Source organism: Lynx canadensis, chromosome D1, assembly GCF_007474595.2.
Source record: "Lynx canadensis isolate LIC74 chromosome D1, mLynCan4.pri.v2, whole genome shotgun sequence".
Taxonomy (NCBI): domain Eukaryota; kingdom Metazoa; phylum Chordata; class Mammalia; order Carnivora; family Felidae; genus Lynx; species Lynx canadensis.
The window spans coordinates 8450900-8469434 of record NC_044312.2 but is presented as its reverse complement, the minus strand read 5'-3'; the positions used below and the strand labels follow the sequence as shown (position 1 = coordinate 8469434).

Here is an 18535-nt window from a genome sequence, read left to right as displayed (position 1 = left end):
TAGTGTGATAAAAGCAGTTGGGAGCAGGGGCGTTTGTTTTATGTACACATTGTATACAAATAGGTGTCAAGCTTTAATTCTGTCATTGACTTAGAATGTGACCTTCAGAAAGTCATTTTAACTTCTCAATTTCCTTAGGTTTCTAATTTCTAGAATGGAAGGAAATAATCCCTAATTTAATTTTCTGAGACTTTTTTGGCAAGTTTTTTTTTTTCATTTTAATTAAAGTGTAGTGTACATGTAGTAATGTGCATGTCTCTTAGATACAAAGCTTAATGAATTTTTACTAAGTGAATTTATTCCTGTGGCTACCCAGAGCAAGGTACAGAACATTACCTCCACTCAGGGAACCTCCCTTATGTCCCTTCCCAGTCTTTTTTTCACCCCAAATGTGACTCTGATGTGTATCTTCATTAGAGTTTAATCTTACTTTTTTGAGAGAGCCCGCATGTGGGTGTGCACACCAATGGGGGGGTGGGGGGGGGGAGCAAAGGAAGAGTGGGGGAGAGAATCTTAAGAATCTTAAAAATGTCCATGCTGGGCATGGAGCCTGATGCCGGGCTCAGTCTCATGACTGTGAGATTGTGACCTGAGCTGAAATCAGGAGTTGGACTCTTAACCATTTGAGCCACCCGGGCACCCTTAGTCTTTTAAATTTTTAACAGCTTTGTTGAGATATGATGTAGAATGCCACAAAATTAATGATTTAAAGTATATAGTTTAATGGTTTTTAGTGTATTCAGAGCTGTGCAGCTGACCCCACAATTCTAGAACAGTCACCCCGAAGAGACCCCATACCCATTAGCAGTCCATCAGATTTCTTTCCCCAGCCTTCCCTCCCCCAGGGGTCATCTACTTTTTTGCTCTGTAGACTTGTGGGTTCTGGTCATTTCATCTGAATGGAAAAGTGCAGAATGTGGTCTTCGGTAACGGTCTTTCATGGAGCATAATGTTTTTGAGGTTCACCCATGTTGTAGCTTGTATCAGGCATTCATTCTTTTTTACAGCTGAATGATAATCATTGTATGGGTATCCTCCGTTTTACTTACTCATTAGTTGGTGAACATTTGGGTTGTTTCCACCATTTGGCTGTTGTGAATATGTTGCTGTGAACATCTGTTTACTGGTTATTGTGTATTCGTATGTTTTCATTTGAGTGTAAAGTTGGGAGTAGATTAATGGGTCATGTGTAAGTTCACGTTGAACTTTTTGATGAACTGCCGAACTGGTGTCTAAAACGGCTATACCTGTCGCATTCCCGCTGGCAGCGTGTGGTTTGTACGATCCATAGCCTCACCAACACTTGCTGATGTCAGTCTTTTGGATTATGGTCATCCTTGTGCCCTTGAAGTGCTCCTGTGGTTTTGATTTGCATTTTCTGAATGGCTAATGAAGTTGAGCATCTTTGTATAGGTTTATTGGCCATTTATATATCTTTTTTGGAAAAATGTATTTTCAAATTTCCCATTTTTCAACTGCGTTGTCTTTTTGTTGTTGAGGTGTTAGAGTTTTTTATATAGCTCAGTACAGATGTCTTATGACCTACCAGGTACAGGATTTGCAGATGATTTCTCCTGTTCTGTGGATTATCTTCATTTGGATGCAGGTGTTCTTTAAACCCAATGATTTTAAATTTGTATGAAGTCCAGCTTATTTATTTTTCCTTTTTTGCTTGTGCTTTTGGTGTTAGGCTTAAGAATAGTGTGGCCTGTTTTGAACTTTATATAAATTCACGTAGTTGGCTTCTTTTTCTCAAATCTTATGCCTGTAGGTGTGGTTTATTCTTTTACGCGGCTGTGTAATATTGTGTTGCATGTATATCACACAATTTATCCATTCTCCTGGTGGTAGGAGACATTTGAGGCTTTTCCATTTTGGGGCTGTTGTGAAATAAGGCTGCTATGAACATTCTTAAACATAGCATTTGTGTATGAATTTGGAGGAGGTGTATACCCCTGGGAGTGGAATTGCTGGATCAGGATCACTGCCACAGTTTATCAGAGATCCTGCCATCATTTCCCAAAGTGATTGTATCCGTGTTCGTTCCTTCCAGTGGTGAATGGAAGTTCATTGGCTCTGCATCTTCGTTACTTTAATGACTTGTTATTGTCAGTGCTTCTTTTTGTGTTTTTTGTTTACTCATGATGGTGAGCATAGTGAGTCCAGGACATTTTCTTGATGACTGATAATTTGATTTCTTGATGACTGATAACTTTTACAAATGTTGATAGCTATCTGTGAAGTGTGTTTTCATGTCTTTTGCTTAAAAAAATTGTTTTTAATTGATCTATAGTTCTTTTCATGAATTTTTAAAAGAAAAATCTCTCCATGGTTTACCTTTTTTCTCTCTTAATAGTGTCTTTTAATGAAGAGAGGTTTTTCATTTTAAGTTCCATTTATCACTCTTTTACTTAGAGCTGTGAATGTATTATTTTTCACGCTTTACTTTTTTTTTAATTAATTTTTTTAGTGTTCTTATTTATTTTTGAGAGAGAGACAGAGCATGAGCAGGGGAGGGCCAGAGAGGGAGACACAGAATCTGAGCAGTTCCAGGCTCCGAGCTGTCAGCACAGAGCCCGACGCGGGACTCGACCTCACAGAAGGCGAGATCATGACCTGAGCTGAAGTCGGACGCTTTATTGACTGAGCCACCCAGGCGCCCCGATACTGCTTTACTTTTCACACATAGGTTCACATTCCATACATACGTAACCAGTTTTGTAGGAGTCAAGGTTTATTTTCTCCCCAAAGTATTTCCAGTTGACCCAGACCCATTTGCTACAAAGACTGTCCTTTTCCCCATTGGACTACAGCCATCGCCTTTGTCACCAGTCCAGAAGACGGTATGTGTATGGATCTGCTTCTGGACTGTGCTGTTCCACTTACCTGTTTCTCTGTTGCCAGTGCCACACTGTTCGGTTACCAGTTGTATCTAGAAAAACTTGAAACTGACATGTCTCAGAGATGAGTAATAGGTGTACAGCCAAGTGCATGCTCATGTACAGTAGGAAGCACGTTGCAAAGACAAGGGCAGCTCCTGGGCTTCCAGATTACTTACATTTTAAATGATCTTTTATGACATTATTTGTTAACGTTAATTGTTAATGGCATTAATTGTTACACGCTGCATACTTTTATAAATCATCCTGAAGTTGAGAAAAGGAGAATAATGACTTGGAAACAAGTTACCATAGGGAACCATTTAGTTTATAACAGGACAAACTACAGCTCCAGCAGTTTATTCTCTGCCAGGACTGGACTGCTCGGTGTGAGTCAGCAGTGCCGGTGTTCTGCGTATTTCACAGTGTAGACCCTCTCCTCCTCTGGTGGTGGTGGCAGAGGCACCACTGGGATCCTTCCTCGGTTGGTAGTCTTCTCTCTCTGTTTGTTGTATTAACTGTACTTTTCCTTTTTTCCCATGTTCTTTGGCTTCCTTTTCTAGTTATTCATAACCCTCTTCTGAATAGAGCGCGTCTGGAAGGGAAGTTCTGGAGATGGATGGTCCAAGACAGGAAGATCATGAGCTGTTGGGATGTTTTTGCTGCAGACTTCTGTGGGTTGAGGATGTGATTAACGGCGGCTCCCTAACTCTGATTTATCCTCCAAGCTGGCATTTATTTCTGGCTTTTCTGATGGGTCCTCCCCTGATGTCTACAAGTGTAGGCGTTTCAAATTTTCTTTCCTTAACCTTTACTCTGAGCCACAGGAGGAGCTTCACATGCTCTTTTGTAGCTTTACTGGTGGTTTGGTGGTAATAAATATTTTACCTTTTGGGGGGATGGCACTTAATGCATGATTCTGGTGTCTCAAGGTTTTGCTGAAGTAAAATTAGTAGTATATCTGGGTCCCTGTCAAAGATCTCCTGAATTTTAGTATCTGTTTCTCTGTGGAGGCGCTGTGGATTGTGGACCTAAATGTTGAAGGGAGAATGAAATTTCTAGAAGCAAAGGACAATATTTTCATAATCACAAAGAAAAGATTGATAACGAGCTTGCATAATTGTAGAAGGGACTCTGGCCTTCGCCGTCCCTGCGGAGGATCTGTAAGGTGCCCGAAGCTCTGCTTCTGCATTATTGTCAGTGCTCCTCTGGGCTCGGCATCTTTTTTCGTGCCTTGCGGCTGCTTCATCTCTCCTAAATAAGCAGTATTTATCATACTTATGTCAACATCTTTGTTTGCGGACTCCAATATCTGGATAATCTTTGGGCCTCTACAGTAGTCTGTTTTTCTTTTAGGGGTTTTACGGGCATTGGTGGGGGTCCTTTGGTCCCAGCTTCCTCATGTGCTTGGTAATTTTCGTTGCATGCCCAACGTTGAGTATGAAACATTAGGGAGGCTTAGGATGAAGTTACTTTCTTTTAGAGAGGATTCGATTTTCTTTTGACAGGCACACTGTGTGCAGATTGCCTTGGTGGAGTTGAGCGGGATTTCGGACGTTGTTAAGGTTGGCCTTCTCCTGTTGTTGCCCTCACTGCCACATCTCGGGAGTATCTTCTGAAAGACTGCTTATTTTCTAGGGCCCTTCTATCTTAGAGGGCCCTGAACTCCAGCCTTTGACTCCTGGCTGCAAAAGAGTGTCGACCTTTTTGCTCCACTCTTCAGCCTACTACAGCTGGGTTTTCTTTTTTTTTTTTTTTTTTTTTTTTTTGCTTCTTTTCCTTGTTTTACACCCCATATGTGTATCTTTTAAGAGTTGGCAAACATCTTGAGGGGAAATAACATGATTATTTATTTATTTCCTTATTTTTGAGAGAGACTGGGGGTGGGGGGGAGGGGAGAGGATGCCAAGCGGGTCGCCTACTGCCAGTACAGAGTGCAATGTGGTGCTTGAACCCACAAACTGTGAGATCATGACCTGAGCTGAAGCCAAGAGCAGGACATTTAACCAACTGAGCCACCCAGGTGCCCCAATAGCGTGCAGATTTTAGAGCTTACTCTTCTATTCAGGCCCTTGGCCTCTCAAACCTTGGATGCCTTCGTGGCCCCAAAGTTTAAATCTGTATCTGCTAAGTCTGGTTCATTAATACAGGCCTCAGGCTGCTGCGTTCCACTCCACCTTTGTTCCACTCTACTGGGAGTATTAAATACCTATGTTTTGTTTGTTTCTTTGTTTTGTTTTTGTTTTTTTGCATACAAAATAAGCAAATACTCAAAACTGTATTCTTGTTCCTTCTTTCTTACATAAAATGGAGTATACGGCATACTTCTTGGTGCACCTTGCCGTTTTCAATTAATACACTTTTATTTTTAAATTTTTTTCTCAGTATTTATTTTTAGATCAACAGAGCACAAGTGGGGGAGGGACAGAGAGAGAGGGAGACACAGAATCTGAAGCAGGCTCTAGGCTCTGAGTTGTCAGCACAGAGCCTGATGCAGGGCTCTAACTCATGAAACCGTGAGATCATGACCTGAGCCCAAACTGAGAGTTGGACATTTAACTGACTGAGCCACCCAGGCGCCCCTCATCTTCTAAAACAAGCCATATTCTTTGATACCCTCTTCCCATATGCCGGACCTCAAAAATTGTAGGTTTTAGATGTTTATGAACCAGAGAGGCAAAATATTGATACTGTTTACCTTTCTGAGCTAATCCTTCTCTACAGGTATCCTAATGGGACCCACGGTTTTGGAGGCACGTCTCTTTTATAGAAATAGAAATGACCTAATTTTTGGGTTTGTAAACTTTTCTGTAAAGGGTCAGATAGTACTACCTCAGGCTTTCCACGTCACGCAGTCTCTTTTGCGATCATCAGCCCTGCTCTTGCAGAATGAAAGCAGTCCTGTGCTGTATGTAAACATGTGAGGGTGTTGTATACCTTAGTGAATGAGGGTATGGGTTCCAGTAAAACTTTATTTATAAAAATAAGAAATTGGGTTAGTGGGCCATAGTTTTCCAATCTCTGTTCTAACTCATTTAACTGGGGAGGGAAGAAAGAAAGCATTTCAAAACCTTCCTTTCTAGGGGTGTGCCTGGATGGCTCAGTCGGCTGTGTCTGACTCTTGAGTTTGGCTCAGGTCGTGATCCCAAGGTCATGGGATAGAGATCCCCACATTGGGCTCCGAGCTGAGCATCAAGCCTGCTTAAGATTCTATCTCCCCCACTGCCCCCTGCCCTTCTTCCCTGTTCCTGCTCTTGCCCTTCCTAAAATTTATTTAAAAAAAAAAAAAAAACCTTCCTTTCTAACAGAAAGTAGATTTGAAGCTTTCTACTTATTTTCAACATTTAAAATAATTTACATTTTTGTATAATTCTTAATAGATCACAAAACAACCATTGCCTGGTCTACCGTTCTTCAAAATCTTTATTGCAAAAAACTGATAGAAAATAATGAGTATTGGGGAATATTTATTTTAAAATTTAACTTTATAACCTGCACTTAATTTTCTTTCTTCTTTCATAGTACAGAAGGAGTTTTTCTGTAGTTATTTGTTTGCTTGTTTAGATGAAAAGGCCGTGAGTTTTGTGGGCTTTATTTTGTATAAATATTAGTCAACTAGATGGAAGGAATGATTTTAAGAAAAGTTTGATAGGTTAGTTTGATGTCCCAGTTTTAAAAGGCAGATCCTAAAATGAATAATCCTAGAATTTACTTGTGGTAACACCCAGTTTTGTATACATTTTATCTTTATAATAGCTGCATACAATTTTTACATTATTTTATTGAAAATTTAAACTTTGACCAGAGTTATTTTTCTTGTTGACCATCTCAAAACTTCCCAAGTCTTAACTGCGATTACCTAAATTAATTCCGACCAAGACCAAAAAAGTTAACAATGGTAAGGAGAAGTGTGTATGTAACAGTTAGCTTTCAGACCTCATGACCTAGATTTTTAGTTTTTCTTCCTTTCTAAAATACACAGAAAGGGAGACATTCTTTGTAGGACATTGCGGTCTCTTAATAGTTGGCATTCATTTGTCTTCTGTCATAACATGTCCTTGTTATTAAACAAGAGTTGTTAGAATAATATTAGTACTTTTACACTTAAAAATTTTTGGATTTGTGCTGGTAGTATTTTCCTTTTTCATTCAACACATCAAATAAAAGAGAATTAACTTTATGGTCTGTACACTTAAAGATTAAAATTCATGTTATTTATCTCCAAATATTCTTTTGTCTCATGCCCAAAAAACGGGTATGTACCAGTTACTGAAAATTTTTAGTAATTCATATAATCCACATCAGAATTCCTATTTTAAATCAGTAATTACTGTTTTCAGTCTTAATGTTTTGGGTTTACTTATCTGATACTTAGTTTAGATAAGCAGAAAGTTATGTAAGTTTGAAAGTGTATTGTTTTATAGAGTTTTGAAACAGATGGCAAAGTATTTAGATCAAAACTTTGGAGATACTAGTTTTTTAAAAATAAAGATGTGCTTCTAGCTTTATGACATAACTTGAATTACAAAAAGTTTTCATTTCTTCAGGTTTTTTAATTGTGAGTACTAAAGAAAATTACTAGGCTTTTGCCAAGTTAAAATCAAAGTATGTGTGTTCATTTCCAGATGTGCTAATTTTTAGAAACTGTACAAATTAGATTCTTTGCCATCATTTCGGCTTCTTTTGATAATGCGAATAATTAGAATTAACCATTGTTTCGTGGGGGGTGTACAATTTGACAGAACTAGAAGAACAGACTCGAAAAGCTCTAGAACTGGACCAGGAGCGAAAACGAGCGAAGGAAGAAGCAGAAAGGCTTGAAAAGGAGCGCCGAGCTGCTGAAGAGGCCAAGTCCGCTATAGCAAAACAAGCTGCCGACCAGATGAAGAATCAGGAGCAACTGGTCAGGAACCTCAGCTCTTTCTCAGAGAAGAAGGAAAATTTAGACAGAAGCATAGAGCAAACCTTGTACAACTAAGCACATTAGAGATCTTCTGGAAAGCACACCAAAGATATAAGTAGTATCTAACAGCAAAGTTTGGAAATAAATCTAAACATTTAATTTCTGCCTTAAAACAAATAAACAAAAGCTAAAAATAAGACCATAAAAGATAAATGGAGCCTGTTGCTAACAAAAGATTTCTGATTCACTTAAACTTTGCCTAAACCACTGGTGTGTTTTACTTTAGATAAATTGACAGTACGTTCTCATTCCTTCTTATAACCGTGGGCTGTACTTATTGGGGTCTTCGTGTTGGTTTGTGTAGTGGACTTAGATATATTAAGTGGGCATGACATTTAAAAGATCCTGGAATTAAACATTGGTTCAGACATTCGCTTGCTATGTGTCCTTGGGTCTTTCTGAGCCTCAGATTCTGCCCTTTGCAAACAGAAATAACGTCACCAGATAGGATTGTTGGGGAATCACATGACATTATTTGATAGCATGCTCTTCAAACTATAAAGCATTATATGAATTTTTTCTTTGTAGGCTTTAGCAAATACTTTATTGATCAAAGTTTACAAATAGCTCTGGAGTTACACATTCTAAGTTCCTGCTACTGGAAGACGAATAACTACTTGCCTATAATGAAACCATTTTTACTTTATCTCCTTACGAGTTCATTATACTACAAATAAGATATTTATGATCTTAAATATACCTTTTTAAAAAAAAATTTTTTTTAATGGAAGACCATCAAAGAGGAACATAATACAGCCCAAGCATGTACATTAAAGCTTTGTTGGCATAATATAAATTTTTGAAAATACATATTTTTAGTATTGGTAATTATATTGTGTATTTTAGGCAGCAGAACTTGCTGAATTCACTGCCAAGATTGCACTTCTAGAAGAAGCCAAGAAGAAAAAGGAAGAGGAAGCTACTGAGTGGCAGCACAAGGTGATCGTTGGTTTCTTCCCTCAGTATCATTTGTTGAATATCCACTTTGTACCCAGTAGTATGCTGAGTTTATAGAGAGGAATACTGTCACGATTGAGAGGGGGAAAGATACCTGTGTGTATGAATGTGTTTGTATCGTACTAATTACTGATCTGTCGACGCAAGCTCAGTATTTGGGAGCACAGAAGAGGTGATTAATTTCTGTGGGAATGAGGCAGGCTTGGGGAAAACCCTTAGAAGTTTAAGTTGCATCGTGAACTTCAATTTTGGGAGTGGTTAGAGACTATAGACAGAGGGGCTGAATGAGTACAGGAAGTTTGCAAGCACATGCTGGATTTGAGGGGCAACCAGTAAGCAAGCAAGCAGTGCTTTCGAGCATCGGTTCAGAAATCTTGTGAGATGTGGTTGGGACATTAGAGAGGAAATTAAGTTGTGAAGGGCTTTAATTTTAAATCAATGGCAAGATGATAAAGAGTGTCTGTAGACATTTGACTTTGAAGATCTCAAAACAGGATTATAACATGATTAAGTATGGTGTTATAAAAATAACGTGGCCGTCGGTGTGGAAGCTGGCTTGGTCCAAGAGGTGGGATTACTTGAGAGTCAAGAGGAGCAGAGGTTGCTGAGAGACATCTTGGGGTAGACTCAAAAGGGCATGGCAACCAAATCGTGGATATAAAGTGGAATTAGAAGGATGCAGCGACGATGATACATTCTGAGGTACCTAGTACAAGTTCCTAAGTAGATGAAGCCCCTGTTGAAATAGTGCACAAGTGAAAAATCAGACCTTACTCCACACTTTAAATAAAGGTTAACTTTTAAATGCAACCATAATAATTTTTTTACCCAAAGGCCTTCTACAGTATGTGTGAATGTTTCACCCTTAAATTTTCTTGGTAGCAGTTTAAATTTCATAGGGAAATTTTGATACATTGAAAATTGTGTGTATGTGTGTATATATAACTCTCAAATATGATAGAACTCTGTTAACCTGTTACACTATTTTATTAGAATTTCACAGAGACACATAAACTTCTTTAAAAAAAGAAAGAAAAACAAAACAATAAAAACAACAACAAAAAAAGGGGTGCCTCAGTGGCTCAGTCAGTGAAGTGTCTGACTTCAGCTCAGGTCATGATCTCATAGTTTGTGAGTTCAAGCTCCGCATTGGGCTTTGCGCTCTGCCAGTAAGGAGCTCACTTTGGATCCTGTGTCTCATTCACTCTCTGCCCCTCACCCGCTTGTCCACTCTCTCCCGCGTGCACTCTGTGTGTGTGTGTGTGTGTGTGTGTGTGTGTGTGTGTGTGTGTGTGTGTCTTTGTCTCTCAGAAATAAACATTTAAAATAAATAAAGGAGCACCTGGGTGACTCAGTCAGTTAAGCCTCACACTTCGACTTAGGTCGTGATCTCAGTTTCATGAGTTTGAGCCCCAAATCGGCCTTTGTGCTGGCCGCTCAGAGCCTGTGTGGGATTCTCTTTCTCCTCTGTCTACACCTTCCCAACTCACACTGTCTCTGTTTCTCTCAAAATAAATAAGCTTTAATAGTATATAAATAAAAATAAATAAAAACGTAAATAAATGAAAATGACACCACAGAGGTAAATCCTCTGAACTATAGATATGAGGAAGTGACACAAAAGAAAAATTATATTCCCACAAACCAGGATCACTCTTTTAACACCTTAGTGCAGATCTTTCCACGATCTTTTCCTGTTTGCGTGTGTGCATACATACACATTTATATGTTTAGAGTGAGGTCGTCCTGCACACACGCTTCCATTTTAGTCACTTTTCATCTCATCTGTATTAGACTGTATTCATAAAAATTTTTTAATTCAGATATAATAGACATATAACATTATATTAGTTTCAGGTGTAAACTTCATTATTTGATACTCTGTGTATGGTGAAATGAGCGAACAGCCGTCACCATACATAGTTAGAATTTTTCTTCTTGTCCTGAAAACTTTTAAGGTTTACTCTTAGCAACTTTCAGATGTACAGTATTATTAACTGTAGTCTCCATGCTGTTTGTACGTTATATCCCCATGGCTTCTTTATCTTACAGCTGGGAGTTTGTACTTTTTAATCCTCTTCCCCATTTGCTCAGTCCCCACCGTCCCCGCCACCCCCAGTTTTTGGTAACCAGGAATTTGTTCTCGTTTTTTGTTGGTCTAATTTTTTCTTTTTTGGATTCCACATATAAATGAGATCATATGGTATTTGTCTTTCTCTGACTTATTTCACTTAATGTAGTGCCCTCAAGTTCCATCCATGTTGATACAGCAAGATTTTCTTCTTTTTTGTGGCTGAATAGTACTCGTGTGTGTGTGTACACAACACTTTCCTTACCCATTCATTCATCCATTGATGGGTGTTTAGCTTGCTTCGTATCCTGGCTATTGTAAATAAGGCTGCCCTGAACCTGGTGGTATATATATCTTTTTGAGTTAGTGTTTTCGTTTTTGGGGTATGAATACCTACAAGTGGAATTGCTGGATCATATGGTAGTTGTATTTTTAATTTTTTGAAGAAAACCTTCTTCAGACTTGTGTACCGTTTTCCCTAATAGCTGCACCAACTTACATAGTCACCAATAGTGCACACAGTATCCCTTTTCTCCACATCCTTGACAACACTTGCTATTTCTTCCCCTTTCGATAATAGCCATTTTGAGTGGTGTGAGGTGATAGCTCGTTAGTTACGATTTGCATTTCTGTTACGATTAGTGACATTGAGTACCCTTTAATGGACCTTGTTGGCCATCTAGATATCTTCTCTGGAAAAAATGTCTATTCAGATCCTCTCCCCAGTTTGTAATCAGATTGTTTTATAACTACCGAGTTGTATGAATTCTTTATATATTTTGGATATAAGATTTGTCAATATTTTCTCCCATTCAGTAGGTTGCCGCTTCATTTTTTTTGATGGTTTCTTTTGCTGTATAGAAGCTTTTTAATTTGATGTAGTGCCACTTGCTTATTTTTTGCTTTTGCTGTCAAATCCAAAAAATCATTGCCAAGACCAGTGTCAAGGAGTTGCTCCCTGTGTTTTCTTCTGGGAGTTTGATGGTTTTAGGTCTTATTTTCAAGTTTGTGATCATTTTGAGTAGATACTGTGTATGCTATAAGATAGTGGCTTACTTTCATCCTTTTGCGTGTATCTCTCCAGTTTTCCCAGTACCAGTTATTGAAGGGGACTGTCCTTTCCCCATTGGATGTTCTTGGCTGCTTTGCTCCAAATTAATTGATCATATTTGTATGGGTTTATTTCTGGGTTTATATATAGAATATATTTCTGTATTCACAGTTGACCCAAAATCTTGTATAGCTAATTTGCCAGGCCAGTGTCCAAATTAGCACCTTGCATTACATAGGTTTGCTCTCAGTCTCTTTTAAAGTAGGACATTCCTTTGTTTGATACTGAATTATTGGAAGGACCTGCAGATTGTCCCTTCTCCTTTGTGTGTCCTTATGGTGCCATTCATTTGTCCTTTTATCATCAATATTTCCTGTATACTGGAAGATAGACCTGAAATCTTGAAGGATTCATCCTAAAAAGTTTTTGGCTACAGTGCCTCATAGGTGAGACCTCCATATAATTTATCACCCAAATTAGAACATTTTTTAGAGTGAAAGGTATTCTTATTAGTAATTACACCAGGACAACAGTGTGAAGCAGGATTTTTCCAGACACAGCAACACGGTTTACCACCCAAATAATTGCTGATGTTGGATACCTCCTGTTGTGTCATCTCAGAAGACACTTAATATCTAGTTAACCTACCATCAGTGATATTAACTGGTCACTAAACAGGCTGATTCCTCCTTTGACTGGGTTATGTGCTCCCTCTTGTGGCTAAAATTTGATCTCTTGGATGTGGCATTCTTTGGCATTAGGCTGATGCCATTTCTCATCAAATATTTGCATAACAGGTTTAGCAATATTTGATTATGCTTGCCAGAGTTAACAATTTTATTAGTTTTTGCAAAGTGATGTATTTTCATTCTGGCATTCTTGCCCCCTGGCATTCTATAAAAGTAGAGCTTTCATCCGTAGGGCTTATTTTCGTTACCCTGAAAGATAGCTTCTATTAGGAAAGAGAGATAACTTGATTCTCTTCATTACCAGTTTTCAAATGAAGTTGCTGATAAATTTATTGTTAACGTTCAGGCTTTTGCAGCCCAGGAAGACTTGGAAAAGACCAAAGAAGAGTTAAAAACTGTGATGTCTGCACCCCCTCCACCTCCACCACCGCCGGTCATTCCTCCAACAGAAAATGAACACGATGAGCATGATGAGAATAATGCAGAGGCTAGCGCAGAATTATCAAACGACGGGGTGCTGAACCACAGAAGTGAGGAGGAACGTATAACGGAAACACAAAAAAATGAGCGTGTTAAAAAACAACTCCAGGTATTTCAAATTGACAGTTGTGTGTACATGTATAGTACAGTGAGCATTTTCCCCATTTAATAAAATACAAACTTACTAAAAAGGAACATTCCAGTTTTTTTTAAGCTTTTGCCCTTAGCTGGCCTTGTGATTGGTTTGTGATTGCTTGGCCTGTAGTCACGGTGCTTGATTTCTTCCATTGTAGCAAATGTGTTAGTTTTGGGTAATTAGGCCTTAAGTGGTAAGTTACTTTTTAATTACAGCTTGACTCCACGCTAAAAGGTAGAAAGTGTTTTGATGTTATCTTTAAAAGACAGATGAATTTAGTTTTTCGCCAGTAAAGTATACATTAAAAGCCATATAATTTAATAGATTACCTATATGACACTACATACTCTGAACTATTTGTTCAGGTTTCATAGTACCAAAAGGTAGGTTTATTAAAAGCGCATAATTAGATCAGAGTAGGAAATCTTAATTTGATTTGACCTTTTTTCCCGATAAGTTCTCTGATTTTTTTAATTGGCGAAATCTTTAAATATTAATAAAGAAAAGAAAATGAAGTGATAATTGCAATAAATATATTAAGACTTTGGAGAAAGGTTCTCTAATGGCCTAGATTTTAGATCTTAAAATAACATCCTATACTGTCTACATTGAACCTTTTGTAAGTGATTTCAAAATCTCTATTGTATAGAGAAAGTTAAGGGATTTTGGAATAATATACAGAATCGTCGTGGTTGTTGAGTGTAGAAGTGAAAGACAGTGGGTATTTCTCCCTAACTACTACCTCTACTATCACCAGAATAGAGCAAATTTACATACTTCATATTTTTTATTTTTATTTTTTAAATTTATACACTTTAAAGAAATTATGTGACAAAGTCAAATTTGTCGTATGTGTATTTTTGTCTTTAAACCTTCTTTATAAGCTTTTTAAACTTTGAGTAGAATATAATAGTCATTGTTTTTACTTTTTAAACATAGGCGCTGAGTTCAGAATTAGCCCAGGCCAGAGATGAAACCAAGAAAACACAAAATGATGTTCTTCACGCTGAGAATGTGAAAGCAGGCCGTGATAAGTACAAGACTCTTCGGCAGATCCGACAGGGCAACACAAAGCAGCGCATCGATGAGTTTGAAGCAATGTGAGAGCTGTTATTTTGCATACATGTTCTTCATAAGCTGAACCACCAACAGAGAAAAGCAGGCCTTTGCAGATGTGATGGAATGCACCCCACCTTGCCAAAGCACTTACACCAGTTGACTGTGGTGGCTAAAAGACATGCTTGAGGGAGCCCTTCTGCATTAAGGCAGTGTGATGTCATGCTTGATTTTCTTTTCCTTTTGGGCCAGGGAATGGAGAACAGTGTTCCATCGCCTCCTTTCACATTTTCAGTTTCCATTTTTTTTTTCTGTTGAAGATTAACACTAATTATCATGTCTGACAAATGTGTATGTGTGATGTAAGCACTTTGTACATTTCAAAGGATGATGGTGACTTAATGAGTGTTTGGGTAGAGCACTCTGTTTTCTTTGGACCCTTCCATAGTTGACCTGTGTGTATTTCCACATTCTGTCTCAGATTTCCTCGGCGTGCCCTTATCATATCTTGCCATGCCGATAGCCATAATTCTGCCATCGTATAGATCATTGGCAGTGGTCAAAATGAAGGTAGGCGACAGGGTGGACAGTCTTTGATAATTGTGTAGAAGACAGCTATGAATCATGAAAAGGATTAGAATATCTAATAGTGTAGTATGCAGCTGGTGGTTAATGTTTTTAAAAATCCGTTTGCTTACATTATTGGATATTCAATATTTGCTTAATTAGTCATCTTTGACAGCTGAATGGATTGGTGTTTCATCACCTGCCATCCTTTGGTTTTCTTTGCCTACCGTTGACAAAGGTGTAGACAGCAGGTGGTAGTACCCTAGGAGAGTTTATTGATGAAACACTACCTGCAAATACTAATTGTCTCCAAAAGATTTAAAAAGTCTGTTCTTTCAAAGATTGATTTAGACAAACAGGTGTTTAATTTAAAAAATATGTTTTTTGGTCATTGATTATACTCATTCAAAAAGCCGTGGACCTTTCTGGAAGAGCAGCGTTTGAAAACATCAGTCCCAGAGAGGGGACAGTAATACTACCTCACTACTACACCTGCGATGACTGGTCGCTCCAACACAACGGAGTATGTAAATGTGTTCTCCAACACGCACCAGTACTTCCAGTCATGAAGGAGTATTTCTGAGATTTCCTTTTCCTTCAGAATATCTTAGAGTGCTACTATTTTTTAACTGCCTTGTCGTTGAGCTGAATTGTGGGACTCTGATTTATATGAAAATTGTAAGCTCTTGATGGTATACTATCTTCTTGGAGGGGTGTTCTGTGTCTGAGGAAGTGTGTGTGTGCGTGTGTGTGCATGCGCGCGCGCGCGCGCGCGAGAGAGAGAGAGAGAGAGAGAGAGAGAGAGATTTTCCCTTGTAGCATATGAATGTCTGTACCTTCATTTCTTGATATAATTGTTACATAATCATTTTAGCAGATTTGGTTTCTAAATCATTGTGCTTATTTTTTTGTTCTCTAACTAAAAATACTTAAATTTGGTTTGTTAATCCTATTTTAGAAATTATAATTTTAGGTTATATTAAGTTCAATTATGTCTTAAGAAGAAGAAATCTTTCCAGTTTGAAAGATGTTCTAATATTCACATGTTCTAACATTTTCTTTATTGTAAAACATCTAGACTTGGAGATAAGGAAAGCCTTGTTTTCTCTGTGTGGTTCAGCTACTTTTCATGTGGTATTATGCACTCAAATTTACATTTATCTATTAAAATTGCCATTTTGTTAAGCATTTTTCATGCACAGTAGATTCAAGTTGTGTCTGAAAATATCTCTTGTGCTTTTTTTGATTTTGCTGACTTGAAAAGGATTAATCTGGGCAGACATGAGAAGGAAAGGTTGCATTTAATATATTTTTGGACTTTTAGGACAAGAGATAACTGGTTGATAACCTTGACGTGACTGTTGTGTGGTGGTTGTGCACATGCTTCAAAACACTGTGGAAGAGAGTGTTTCTGCTTGAGCACATTCGCGGGATAGGTTGTGAACTCGTCATGCTCCAAGACGTGCGTGCTCGCTTTTCCAAAGTAGCAAAGCAGTTGCCATAATAGGTGAAAACTTGGATTTCCACTGGATTTTTATTAATTTTCTACATTTTGAATTGTGTGCACTATCACTGCTGCATCAGTTTGCTATCAGTGTTGAAAAATTACCAGTTATATTTGCTGTTTATAATCTATTTGTAGATTAGGATTAAAATGGATTTAATCCATTTTTAAAGCTGTGTGAATTTTTCTAAACAGGAAACAACTATTTGCAATATGAGTTTTCATAGTGATTAAGCCAGTTATGACTTTTATTATTAGCAGTTGAGAGCACATGCTCATATAGCAATGTAAAAATATATTAATGAGTATTTGGTAAATTCCAGCAGGTTTTACCATTAGCATAATTCTGTGTTGTACAATTAAGCTACAGTTACATCTATAATTTTGGATAACATTCATTGGTTAACAATAAAGTGACAAAAGCTCATGCCTTCAAGGTCCACTGTTGTTATTTAACATGGATTTTTTTTGCATATTTCTCAGAATCATAATCTTTATTAGACCCACACAAATCATCACATCTTAAAAATGAGAAGTGGAGAGGGTAAATTTTCAAAGTCCTCACAGATTTATCTTTCCCCTAAATTGTACCTCTTTTGGTATGGAAGTAATAGTGATTGTTAATTCTGTGAAAAATCATTAAATTGACTCTCTCGATAACAAAATCATTTAGGATTTTTAATTATTGCTTTAATTGTATATTGATAATTTGTTTCCTAACGAAGATACAGTTTCATTGCCATTGTTCTTGCTATAAAAATGCTAATGTTCTTTAAAGAACTATATATATACTAAGTGCATTTATTTAAATATGTATTTTTATTTTAAAGTGACATTACAGAGCAGTTACCATACACCTAGAAAGTTATTGTCTCTTAAAAGCTTACTAGTTTTTAACATAAAGATTATTCATCTTAAGTAAGTCATGTATTCCAAAAGGAAAAGCAAGATGACTTCTCAGTTTATAGTAATACTTAGCTGTCACCTTATTTTTGTCTTACCAGTAGGTAGTGATTTCTTTATTCTGATCCGGTCAGAAAAGAGAATTTTATAAGATTCCTTTATATCTAATTAGGATTTTTCTTTAAGAACTAGAATTCCCACTTACTGAGTTGTCTTAGGCTCTTTTGGAACCCTCACTCCTGATTATCATTGGACAGCAATTTCAATATTAGTGTTAGGATTGAAAATGCCCACCACTTCCTGTCTGAAGTTCGATTACCTTGTTGATTAGTGATATTTTTAGAACTGAAGCTAAAAACTTTTTAGATCTCAAAGCATCCCATTATGTGTATGCATGAGGAAAACAATTTTTAAATTTTAACATCTTAATCTCTAAAGCTTAAAACTTTAAGTAGAAAGAATTAGTGCCTTTATCGTTAATTTACTGAGCTGGTAGCAAACCAAAGTTTAGGTATCCTTAATTAAGGGTAAGGGAAATCGTTCAAATATGGAGCTATACTGGTGGGCCTATTCCATACTCTTAGCATTTTCTTATTCTGTACTTCATTTTGTAATTAGAAGATAATCTCTCAGTTGCTCTTGCGGTTTATCGTGTAAAAGGACAGCATTCTAGTACATTTCAAAAGTTCAGTGGATTCTGCAGATGTTTTGATTAACTTTATGAAATGTCAAGGCAATCCTCACATTCTATGCTGACTGGTGGCGAGGAAGCCTTGGTTCACAATAGTGTTTCACATATCAGAGCTTATCACATTCCCATCCTTGACTTTTCCAATTAAGTAATCTAAAATTCCATTTTTTTTCCTAGTGGGCCTACTTCTTAATAGGTCCATCTTTCAAGATTTTAAGAGCTGCCATTTTCCTTCTGGAAAAATCATGACTCCTTGCTTTGTTGCCTCAGTATTGTGACTTCCCTGAAACACTGATATGAAGTTATCTGATTTCTGGTTACATATACTGCTTTAGGAGTTCAAGTATCTCTCATTCACTACGGAATTTTAAGGTTAAAAGATAATTGCCCAGTGGCACATCTTTTAAATTCGGGTTTACGCCTGGCTCTGGAGTTTTCTAGCTACTAAATGGTTCCAGACTCTTTCTTTACAGAGCTTCATGGAGCCAATACATTTTAAAAAAAAATTTTTTTTAATGTTTTTATCTATTTTTTGAAGGAGAGAGAGAGAGAGCATGAGTGGGGAAGGAGCAGAGAGAGAGGGAGACC

At 37.5% G+C, this 18535-nt stretch overlaps 1 protein-coding gene across 2 annotated transcripts in view; it reads left to right on the top strand.

Moving 5' to 3' along the window:
• Positions 1–18535, top strand: part of RDX (radixin) — a 95648-nt gene that overhangs the window by 50064 nt on the left and 27049 nt on the right. Inside the window, exons 10-13 of one of the 2 annotated variants that reach the window (XM_030330785.1) lie at positions 7622–7782; positions 8689–8781; positions 12957–13199; positions 14166–14326. In XM_030330785.1, coding sequence (XP_030186645.1) covers positions 7622–7782; positions 8689–8781; positions 12957–13199; positions 14166–14326 — 658 coding nt within the window. Of the gene's footprint in view, positions 1–7621; positions 7783–8688; positions 8782–12956; positions 13200–14165; positions 16790–18535 lie in introns of those variants that run through there. The other variant, XM_030330784.1, reaches the window with a different exon arrangement.